Source organism: Phaseolus vulgaris, chromosome 7 (genome assembly GCF_051622355.1).
Source record: "Phaseolus vulgaris cultivar YP4 chromosome 7, ASM5162235v1, whole genome shotgun sequence".
In the NCBI taxonomy this organism is placed as follows: domain Eukaryota; kingdom Viridiplantae; phylum Streptophyta; class Magnoliopsida; order Fabales; family Fabaceae; genus Phaseolus; species Phaseolus vulgaris.
This window is the reverse complement of record NC_143504.1, coordinates 11,133,927-11,146,443: the sequence shown is the minus strand read 5'-3', so window position 1 is coordinate 11,146,443 and position 12,517 is coordinate 11,133,927. Positions and strand designations below refer to the sequence as shown.

Below are 12,517 nucleotides of genomic sequence, written 5' to 3'. Positions count from 1 at the left end.
ATACTGTTGTATAAAGAGAATATACTAGTTAAAATTATTTATTTATTTATTTAATAAAATAAGTAATTGAATATTTTTTATTATAAAATAATATATTATTTTGTTTAAATAAAATTTTTTATTTTTATATAATTATGTATATATATTAAATTGTAAACTATATCATTTTTTATTTATTAATTATTCATAAAAATAAGAAAATTATATATATATATATATATATATATATTAATGAAAAAAATGTAAATACAAAATGCATGTGGTTTTGTTAGTATTAAGAAAACTCATTTCAAAAAATAGTATGTTGCTGCTATAGCGTTTAATAACTACAAGTTTGATGGGGTGTTGGTACTTTGATACATAAAGAAGTTAGGTCATGGACTCATGATGCACATTAGATGATGAGACATTAGACGATGTTGACTAACCTTCTACCTCTTACACGAGAAAGCCCAAACCTACAAATGTTAACTCCAACTATGACCTTAAGTGTGATAGGGAGATGAGGACAGGCAAGCCTACGCATGGACTTCCAACTTTTTGTAGTCATTATTTGGATTATAAGCAATTTTAGTTATTTCAAAGGAAAATTGAGTATTGATTTGTGTATGATTGTTATTGATGCTAAATTCATTATTTGTCTACTAAGATAAAAACGAGGGATATAAAGGATCACTTTTATTTTTTTAACTTAAAGAGGAGATTGAAAGAGTTAGAAGGAAAAGTACTATTAGTTATTTTGAATAACATAGTATTCTTAGCTATTTTGAATGTGAGTTTAAAATTGTGTTTTTGAACTTGTTAAAATGATTACTTTGGTTGAATTTTGTTTTAGGTGAGTTTTAGGCCTTATGCATAAATTATTATTTTTGCATATTCCACTTGAGCATTGAACTATTGTTCAAGCGAAAGCTTTAACCTTGGGCATAAACACTTGTCACTTGAGTGACCAATAAAGTCATAAAAGTTTTCAATGAGTATTTGATATTTGATTTTCTATGATTTTACAATCAGATATCGCTCGAGCGACATACTATAGCTTGAGTGAGGAAGCGACATTGCATGAGAAAGTTCTTGTGGATATCTTTACATTCTTTTTTATATATAATTCACTTAAGTAAGGAAGTTTCACTCAAGTATGATTGTTAGTTTAAGAATTAAATGTAATTATAATATGATGTTATCTTATACTAATTTTAATGATTATGCATTGTATACAAATGTGATGTGTTTTTTTTAGTTAAAGTTGTCTATTTGTCATGGTTTGCTAACTAATTTATGATTGTAGGTATTAACTATAGATTCCTACATCTAATAAAGATCTACTTGTTCTAATGGTAGTCTTACCCACGTAAAATAAAACATCGAGTGGTGAGAAACTAATATAATTTTTATACGATGTATAAACTTAGATTGCAATGAACTTACTTTAATCAACAAGTTATTTGTATGAATTGATGTTTTTTTAATAATTTATTATTTCTTTTGTTATCACTATAAGAAAACCATCAAATAACAACTAAAATGTAGAGGAAAAAAAATTAGTTGCTATATTGACTAAATTAGATACTATTTTAGAGACTGAAAAATTATTCGTATCAAAAGTGGTTTCTATTATTAATAAAAAAAATTATAAATTAATTTATAAATTAGTATCTAAATTATCTAACAGATCTTATCTACGAATATTTTAGATTCTATTGTCTCTAAAATACTAATAAAGACTACTTTAGAATATAAAGTAACAAATAGTTAAAAACATTTTAGATGTCAATTTAAAAATTATTTTATAATTTTTATTAATAATAAAAACTACCCTAAATACCAATAAATTTTATAGTTTATAAAATGATCTCTAATTTAATCAAATAATAATTAATTATTTTGATTTCTAAAATTAATTTGTATTTAATAATTTTCTTGTTATAATTATAAACAAATAAATAAGACAATTGACATATATATATATATATATTATAAAAGGTATGATATTCGTAAAGGAGAATATTATTATTTGAATTGCATTAATGAGAAAATAAATAATAAAAGGAATAAAAAATGTGTTGCTTAAATAGATGCAAATAAAAGAGAAAAAAATTGAAAAAATATCCCATATAATATAGTTTATATTAAATAAAGACACGTCAATTTTACATTTCAAAATTAGACTGAGATTAAATAGAATAAATTTAGAGAAAAATGCACCGTTAGAAATAAATAAAATAGAATGTGTGAATAGTTTATAAAAATTAGATAAAAAATAGAATTGTCGGAGATATAACATTATAAGGTTTGAAAATGTTGATTTAGGTATAAAGTCTATTTTTTAATACGGTATCATAATCATATCAAACTTATCCTAACAATAATTTGTCGGGCTTATTAGATCAACCGCTATTAAACCATTCATAAATATACAGTTTCATGTATGAGTTGAAAAACCTCAGCATGGAATAGTAATTTGAAGATCTTACATCAACAAAAACACAAAAACATTTTATATTATATAAATGGATATAAACTTCACATTTCCAAAATATGAATAAATAGTAGACATTTAGCTACCTTTATTCCAGACAAATTTATTGAATTCATGGCAGATCATCTTTAATTGGATGTTTATAGTCCGATTTTGTAAAGTTGAATTAAGATTAAAATTAACTTCAAATATATCATAGTTTATTAAATATTTTTCTCAAATAACTAAAAATTACATTAACAAGATTAGTATTTATTAAAAAATAAAACAGATATACTAAATGAAAATATTCTCATTACTCATGATTACATATTACGCATAATACAAAAGAGAATGAAAAGTTAAATAAATTATACAAAAATTCTTCTATACTAATTAAAATTTTATATTTTTATTGTATTTATTTATTATTTACAAATATAATGTTACAAAAAATAATTTTCTCAGAAAATAAAAATGAAGAGAGAAGTAAAATTTGAATATAGTATATTTGTGTATGGTATTAAAGGAAATGCTAATAATAACAGTAAAAGTATGCAAGGTATCTGACAGACAGGACAAAAATAAGAAATATATATTTAAAATGAAAATAATATAATATAAAAAATGATTTATTAGCAGTGGATATAGTTTTGAAGGAGAGTGCGGTGGATGGCGTGAATGTACTCGCGAAGGAGGGAGCGTGGGATGAGAAAGGCCATGAATGATTTTGGTGGTACTTTAGTTGGGCCGGTCTTATGAAATTTACATTTGGATGGAGAGAGAGACACCAAACTTGTTTTAAATCATTTTTTATTTATTTTAATAATCCTTATTTCTCTTATTTCAAATCTAGCGTTGCATAAATAAGATTTCAGGTTGAATTATTCTACAGTATCAGAAAAGTTATAATAATTTTCAAAAATGTAATGTGATAAGATGATAGCAATTTGTATGCGTTTTATAGTTTTCTTTTTGTCAATTTGAAAACCTAGTTACATCTTCCCACGAGAAAGCAACCCCTTCTCCTGTTTCAAAAAGCTATCTCGCACCTACTTCCAAAATTTAAACTTCCACACACTCTTCTAACTAATCATTTAATCATAAATGTTAAAAATAATATTAATTAATATGATAACAGATTAACTATTTTAGTAAAAATAACATATTGTTACTTAGTTTCTAAAAAACTACATAACTATTTTTCATAATATTTTCTGTCAATCAATTACTGACAGTTATGTTTCTTGACATGGGATTATTTAATATGGTAACAAATTGAATGGTTTAATAAAAATAATAATATATTAGCCTTTAGTTTATACAAATATACATAAATACTGTTAACAATATCTTCTAACAATCAAAGACACTAATCATTATTAAGAATTATGATTCTCAGCATTTGCAATTCCGAAAATCATGATTTCTCAGTGTGAAATTTTTTCTCCTACCAAACATCCCTTTCAGTAACACACGCAATTTTATTTTTTTAAATATCCAGTGTATGATTATTTACATTATTAATAAATAAATAGAAAGACATGATAAATGTACTTTTTAATGTTATTATTTTTAAAATCAACAAAATTTGACGTACATAACAACGTTTTATTATTGAATGACATTAAACAAAATTTATTTATATATATATGTAATATGAAGATTTTATGCAGTCAACTAATTATAAATTTTTGTTTGTATAAAAGTCAACATATGAGGTTAATATTAAGGAAACTAATTAAAATATGATTTACCGCATCAGTATATACAAGGCATACAAATAGTTAGGACTTAGTAACTGAGTGAGCTCAAAATCTATTTTTGGTCTCTTTATCACTAGCTTCAAGCTCACTTATCATAAAAAAACTCATTTCATAATAGTTATCTTTGAATTTTTTAATGCTATCACAGACAATTTTTGTATGAATATTTAACCCTATTATTAGAATACATTATAAAAAAATAAACAAATAATGTGTTTCTCTTATTATTGATTAAATTTATAAAATCACAAATAAAAAATTAATGTTATGTTTATTCAAGTGCGAAAAAATTGAAATTATGAAATTTTGTGCTTATTATATAAAATGAGAATCCAAATAATCTAAAGAATTGTTTTATATTATGTTTGAATATAAAATTTAAGAAGATAATTTATTTTTATGTACCGTTAAAGATTATATTGATATTAGTTACAAGGAAAAAGTTTGTTGTAATGCAAAAAGCAAATAAAGGAACTTATAAGAAGTTCAATCTGAAGAATTTGTTTTTGTCTTTTGTAGGTAATTATTTTTTACATTTGCATTTTTTATCACAAAAGTAAGAAAAGAATAGAAATGTTATGTGAGTTTTTGACCTTGATGAGGTTTTTTTTTTTTTTTTTTTACCAAAATGGAGTCCGTTTAAAAAAAAATTACAAATATAGGCAAGTCGTGTCAATTTGGCACGACTTCATATGCACAAATCGTTCCAATTTGACACGACTCTGCCATGTCATACTAAAGTCGTGTCAACTTGGCACGAATCTGCCACATCTTAATTTTTTTATTTTTTTAAAATTTTATTGTTTATATATTGGGTAGGAAGTTATGTAATGTTAAAAATTAATTTGATACATAATTTTCTAAGAGTGTTAATTTTAAGGAACAAAAAAATTGGATATATAATTATTTTTAAATTATTTAATTATTTCAAAATAATTACAAATTATTTATATTATTTGACTTATTTAAAATTTATATAATTATTTTTAAATTATTTAATTATTTCAAAATAACTACAATACTTATACCTTTTTATATTTTAATATAAATGACATTAAAAAAAATAAATAGGTTTAAAAAATGTATTATTTGAATTGTGATAAAAAAATTATTACTTCAGAAAAAAAAATGAATAATTGTGATACACGATTATCCAACTTTTTGTTCCTTAAAACTAACACTCTTAGAAAATTATGTATCAAATTAATTTTTTACATTACATAACTTACAACCCAATATATAAACAATAAAATTTTAAAAAAAATTATGACATGGCACAAGTCGTGGCAAGTTGGCACGACTTCATTATGACATGGCAGAGTCGTGTCAAATTGGGAAGATTTGTGCATGTGAAGTCGTGTCAAATTGGCACGACTTGCCTAAATTTGTAATTTTTTTTAAACGAACACCATTTTGGTAAAAACAAAAAAAAAAAAACAAACTCCATCATGGTCAAAAACCCAATGTTATGTAGGAAGGGATTGTGTTCCTGACTATTATATGGAGGTTTTGTAGTTTAATAAATATTATGTTTACAATAAGCATATAAATAATGTTTCAGAAGGCAATGCACACAATAAATATCAGGTTGTACTATGTCTATTTTGATTGTTGGAATCATTTAAAATTTTTCACAAAAGAATGAGTGATATTTTCTCTTTATACTATATTGATGATTAGTAAAAGATAATTTGGATTTTCACAATGAAGGTGGAATACAAGGTTTTCAACCATTTAAAGCATAAAATAATACTCGTGTTAAAAAATTGGTAGAAATGTGAAATGCTAAATAATTTGAGTTTTATTTTCAATAATTTAACAAATTTTGCGAACATGAAGACATTACGAGACAACATAAAATTTGTCATAATCCACAACATAATGAAGTCGCAAAAAATGGTGAATCTGACGCTATTGAAAAAAGTAAGGTACATGGTGTTTCATTACAAGTTGAATAGAAAATTGGGTTGAGGCAATTAACACAACATGTTTTGTGGTGAATTAGTCTCTGTCCACAATTAATAATTTCAAGACCTTATTAAGGTTTATTTTGGCTAGTGAGTTGATTATTCAACTTTAAGAGAGTATCAGAGTTAAATGTACTACAATGGAGATGAAGGTAAAAAATAAAGGTGTTTGTACTTTACATTGCATGAGTGAAAAAATATTTAAAATTTAGTCACCATCTGAAGTAGGTATGATTTTGAGTAAGGACATGACATTTTATGAAATGATCATGTTCAATATGAAATATGGAGGAAGTTCGAGTAAGTTTGACGAGGTTACCTAGCAAATGGAAACTAAATTATGACCTTCTGAAACGTCAAAGCAAAATAAAATGGAATTTTATGAGCAATACCAACATCTGCACTAGTTGGAGTATGGAGTTGAGACTGTCCAAACACATAAACTGTGTTATATAAAGTGAATGCATACTAGGGTGAGAAAACTTCCCACAAGGTATAAGTATAATGATCGATTGAATCTAACAAATAAATTATGGTGATGTCAATAATTTTCCTTTGCTTTTGAAGAACAACACTTAAGATTTGGAGGAGATGCCAAAAGAAGAAAAGTTGTTGAGTGCTAATGAGTCTTCAAAAAGTCTAATGCTTGTGTTATGAAGCATCCAATGTTGAGATTGAATTATTTAGAGCACCCAATATTATTCCCATAATGTATAATGTTCCTTTAGTAATTAATGCCCATATTCAAAACTGAAATGTGGATTATCATGAGATTTACTCTTTGATGATCAGACACATGTCCATCAAGGTACTATTTACTCCTCTAGTAGCAAAGTTGGGCATGAAAATTAACTTTACATGAAAACTACTTTTTGCCATAATTATATAGGGGAGAATATACTACTTTCTCAATTGGATGAGAATCCTGACAAGGAGGTCATGATTTGCAAATTGTGAATGTCATTATATGGGTTGGAGTAATTTCCAAAATAGTGATACAAGAGATTTAGGTAGTTTATCACGTGTCATAAGTATGTCAAAAATCCTTATGAAGCATGTGTTTATCATAAGGAGGTGGAAAAAGTTATTGGGTTTATCTAATTTTGTATATGGATAACATGATCAAAACTTTTAAAAATAGGTTGGAGATTCAAAAATTGAAGTTATTGTCAAGCAGATAATTTGAAATGAAAGACATGAGAGATGTTGAAAATATTTTATGCATGAAAATTTGGCCCAAAATAATATTTTTCCTAAGTCAAAGAGATACATTCAGAAATCTTAAACTATTGTGTACCAAGTCAGTTTTAACATCTTCAACGTCCATTCATTTTTTTATGTTTATTAGTACGCAATCTTAAGTAAAGAGTGAAAATATGTTACATGTTTACTGTGTTAGTGCAATTGAGAATTTGATATAGATTATGATGTGCACTAGACTAGATTCAATATTATAGTTGATTTCTTAAGTAAAAAGAGCGTTGATATAGAAGGAAACATATCCTTGGATACTTTCAATATTTATATTTATAATCAGACAAACTTATCCATCAATCCATTTACATTTTTCTTATATTGTATATAAAATATTAAAATTAAATCTAAAAATTATTTACATTTTTCTTATATTGTATATAAAATATTAAAATTAAATCTAAAAATTATATTTTAAAGAATTATAATTTTGTTCATTGTATTATTTAAAAGAACTAATAAAATTTAAATTAAATTATGAATATTTGTTTATTGTAATTCTATTAATAGGTATAACATGTAGTATACAAAAGTAAACATTTCTTCAATTTATCTAATTACATACTTTAATTATTCCATTAAAAAAAAACCCATTGTGTTTTTAAAAAATACATGTATATTTTTAAAAAAATCCAAACTTTCTTATAACCAGTCCAGTTTTTAAAAGCAGGTTTGGTTCGAACGGAACAATGATAAGTTTTTGGCTGATGCACTGTACAACAAACACGTTGTCATTCTCGCTCCACTTAATGACTAATTAATTTATGAAAAGTTTCATAAGCACTAATTAACACAACAAACATTTTGCATTAGTTAATTGTTATTTTTGGGAAAGTTCCTTCACAACAAACACGATGTCAAGGTTTGTAGAATTGAAAGAAACTGATCCAAAAGTACGTTAGAGACATTTCATTGAGTTTTATCATCAACTGATCTTTTCTGGTTTCTTTATAAACTTTGCAATCACCCTTTTATGCAGGAGAAGATTGCACAATAAATTAGAGAGGCAACAAATGTAGAAATTTGGAAAAGATGCAGTACCTACATGCCTCATTCAATGTAGAAATTTCCTTTTCAAAATATTTTTTATTCCAAAATAAAAACAAAGGATCAAAATTACATATTATATAATAAATCTCATATATGTAATAATCTAATTCTAAATCAAAAACAAATAATCACATAAAACAAACTAAAGTCGTTAGTCTTAGTTTGTTAGTCACCATTGGAGCAAGGGAAGTTTTCTAATGATATTATTTTAATTATCCAATTTTTTCCGGTCTTTTTAAAGTATTAGGAATTGAATTTTGTAAGACTAAAATTACGCAGTTAAAATATTTAAAGAGATGGAAAATTTAAATAAGTTAAAAATTACTTTGATAGTGTTAAGATATTTTTAAAGATAATTATTATAAAAGATAATAAATTTGTTATTATGATTGGTGATTGGATTTCCCTATAAAAAGAACTGTTTACACTGTGATCGCATATACTGTTCTCGAATTTATGTTTGTGTCACTGTCGGTGTTGCATCGCGTGTGGTGGTGGACTATGGACGCCAACACATAATAAAGAAAAGACAAGGACCACATCGTAAGTGTAACTTCTACAGAACCAAACGAACGGCGCGGCACTAGCATGACTCTCTCTCCTCCTGCTGTTTCCAATACTTCCTCACACCTTGTCTTCACTGCTCCCACTGCAGGGTAGGTTTTCTCTTTCTTCTTCTCCTTACAGTTTCTTCACAATAATCATAAGCCTCTTTAATTTTTCACTAACCTACTTAACTCCTATCACCATCATCGCTCCACATGGGCGCAAATAAATCAAATCGATCACCTTTTTCCTATCATTTTTTTTCCTTCTTCCTTTAATTAGAGCTGATTTCCCAGCTAGGACTATCGATTTTGCAGCAACAAAGTCAACCTTCGTTTCAAATGCTTGTAGGATTTGACATCAATACTCGCATCAAATGCCCTTTGGGGGGGATGGATCTCCTCTGACCATGGTTTTATGTGAAATTCTGGATGTTATCCTAATAGTAAGCTGTTTTTCTTTTTGTCCTTGGTCTTCCATGTTGGTAATTGCAGATTGGATACAAGTCTATTGGCTTTCACGCACCACAAGTGTGCATCTGATTGATTTTTGTATTGGTGTATTTGATTGGACACAAAACTCTTGTGTAGTAGAGAATTATGGGTATTGATCATTTTGTGATTAAGGATTAAAAAAATCATTTTTTTGGGTGCAGTATACTTTTTGGTTTTTCCATGTTGGTAATTGCATCGTGGATACAACCCTACTGGCTTTCGCGCATCATAAGTCTGCATCTGATTAATTTTCTGTATTGGTGTATTTGATTGGAGAGAAATGTATGTGTAGAGAGTTATGGGTATTGGTCCTTTGCGATTAAGGATTGAAGTGGTCAAATTTTTTTTGGGGGCGGCGGTACTGTATACTTATAACTTTGTTTAACAAATATGAAATTTGTATAAATGGAAGACGATAAGGGTAAGGGATGGAGGGAGGAACAATAGCATGTTAAGGGAGGCTGTTGGTTTATCCAGTTTCCACCTTTATGATTTTGATTTCTGAGTGTAGGTTTCATGTTGGGGTTCAAATGCTCCTTGAATGGTTTCATGTTAGGTTTATTACTGTTTAGTGCAAATAGGAAATGCTATTCAGGATAAGTGGATAAAAAAAATTCATTGATAGTTAATGCTACGTGAGTTTGAATATTTGTTTGTTACAGTCTAAAAATGTTGGTAAAGTAGTATAATAGTTTTGTGCAAGTCTCTTGAAATTCATATCTCACGTATTCCCTTGTTTCTCTTATCTGCTTTCTATGTCATTTGAGATAGTTCCCAGTTTGTTTCTAGAAAAATGTTTGATTGAGATAGTCTTCTTTTTTGAGTGATTTTCCATGTTTTTTTTTATCATTTCTCAAACTTTGCATGTTGTCCTTCTTCATTTTTTATTTTATTTCCTGTTCCTTTTTTCAACTTCCCTTGGACTTCTCCAGTTCTGTTAGAACCATGGTGGTGTGGGGTCTTCTGATTTGGCATGTTTGTTTTGCCTTCTAGACTCCTTTCATAAACAATTCCTCTTTGTTTCGTGGCCAATAAATGCATACAAATCCTCTCTAAATTTAATCAAGCCTGTATCCCTATTCTTGTTCTGCCACAACCACAACTTTCCCTTTTGATGCTTATATATAGTTGTCTTGTCTCTCCTCCATACAATTCCTTTTTTGGGATTAAAGCTCTTCAGTTAAGTTTCGCCTCCATAATTATCAATTTATGTCTTATTTCCTTTTGTTTCTGTTGGTCCCATTACCAAGTTCAGCTTTACTACTCTATTTTCTTCAATCGTACTCATAAATGATGCAACAATTTCTGGGTATGTTTCAATAGGTTTTAGCTTTACATCGCTATAGAGGGAAAGAATAGGGATAGAATTTATATGGAACTCATTCATATATGTTTGAGGTTAAAAAATTTGTGGTCAAACTTAAATGAAGCTTACTATCTTAAATCCTATGCCTGAATCACTCTGGTAAATGTGGAATCCTTTCAGTTCAAAATGCCATTCTCATCCTAACTGAACAATCAAAATGTTAGCATAATATGCTTTAGAAAAGAATTACACATATTGTGTCTGATGCCGCCTGTAGCAATTGATTATACCCAGCATTTTTCTTTTCAGAATGTACATCTAATTGTGTGTGTATCATCTGTTCTATTGAAACTATTAATATGCTTTGACACTCTTCAGGATTTCGATCACAGAATGAAATGTATCAATGTATTGGTTGTGTAAATTTTCCTTATGTACGGGCTAATATTTCAGTTCAATTTGTTACTCTCTTGCTTTTACCTAGATATCTTGTTTTGTTTCCTTTAACAACAATGATGAAATATGATTTTACTCCAGGAAGATGCGTGATTTCTCCGTCATAGATGGTTTTGTGGAGATAAGTGAATGCATGGCAGAGATGACCAAGTACGTGGCGAACGAACCGTCTGTTGGGCTTTTCTTTATCCAACAGCATGCCCAAAATGCAGTACCCAATGTCATCGGGGCTAAGAAAAAGGTTGATGAGAAATCTCATGAAACAACTTTGCACACAGAAGATTTGGAGGACTCTGTCACGTTGGTTCAATCAATGAACGAGCATGGATTTCCCATAGCTGATAAGATGATTGGAGAGATTAAGAAGTCTCTGAAAATTATAGGAACAAAACAGCCGAAAAGAGGGTTGATCAGTCCATTATCACGTTCTCATTCAGAAAGAGCTAGTTTTTATACTCAGGAGGGAAATGAAAAAAGAAATAACTATTTTTCAAATGTTTTGATGTCAGCAAAACAGAAGGCTAGCAGCTTCAAGTGGGGACAGCGTGATGCTAGTGGATCCATAGATTCCATGGATGAAAAGCCACAGACGTACCCTAATTTGCCATTGACAGTCTCATCTGCAAACATCACTTCATCTTTTTGGGCTGCCAAAACTGAAGAGTTTCCTGTAGCAATTCAGGGTGAAGATGAGTCTCAACATGAACAGCCTGTGGCTAGTGATATTAGCATTGATTTATTGTCAGCATCATCAGATAGATATGATGATTTCAAAGCTTGTAAAGAAGCTAAACTAGAGGAGTGGCTGGATGGAACTGGAACCCTTGATGATAATTGCGGTACAGGTGATGAGAAAAGGTCTTAGTTAGCTCAATAAAATGCTTCAGCTCTTAAAGGCTATTGTGCAATTTCAACCATCTCTAAATATTGTTTATAAATAAAATGGTTTTTTTATGCTGTAGTAGAGTTGTTCTTTAAAGTTTAAACAAGCATGATAATGTAGGTGATTTGGTTAGGTATGATTTTTCATTCCTCTACCTTGGGAATTTCAATATTTTTTATGTCATCCGAGGTAAAAGGAGCTTTTCATGAATGATGAGAAATAGTACTAGAGTGGTTAAGTGCATAATTCATTGAAGGCTGAGTTTTATGATGGCATGGCAGATGCTTCTATAAAAATAATGGTTGATTATCAACCTAAAGAGAATAATAGAATGGTG

The 12,517-nt window shown here is 28.1% G+C and overlaps 1 protein-coding gene across 8 annotated transcripts; it reads left to right on the top strand.

The window, feature by feature from the left end:
* The first annotated feature begins 8,932 nt into the window (after positions 1–8,932).
* Positions 8,933–12,258, top strand: LOC137828107 (uncharacterized). Of its 8 annotated transcripts, none has more exons than XM_068634544.2 (3): positions 8,933–9,151; positions 9,393–9,486; positions 11,383–12,258. In XM_068634544.2, exons 2-3 carry the CDS (start codon positions 9,418–9,420, stop codon positions 12,160–12,162), a joined length of 849 nt encoding a protein of 282 aa, XP_068490645.1. In that variant the 5' UTR covers positions 8,933–9,151; positions 9,393–9,417; the 3' UTR covers positions 12,163–12,258. The 8 variants fall into 8 exon arrangements, with proteins under 8 accessions (XP_068490645.1, XP_068490647.1, XP_068490643.1 ...); XM_068634546.1 differs by having other exon boundaries at positions 9,338–9,486; positions 11,379–12,258; XM_068634548.1 differs by having other exon boundaries at positions 8,935–9,151; positions 11,379–12,258.
* The last annotated feature ends 259 nt before the right edge of the window (positions 12,259–12,517 follow it).

Bases quoted from the DNA above. Each gene is read 5' to 3' on its own strand.
- LOC137828107 (XM_068634542.1), top strand. From the start codon at position 9,084: ATGACTCTCTCTCCTCCTGCTGTTTCCAATACTTCCTCACACCTTGTC. The intron at 9,152-11,378 runs GTAGGTTTTCTC...ATTTTACTCCAG, and splicing joins TTCACTGCTCCCACTGCAGG to GAAGATGCGTGATTTCTCCG.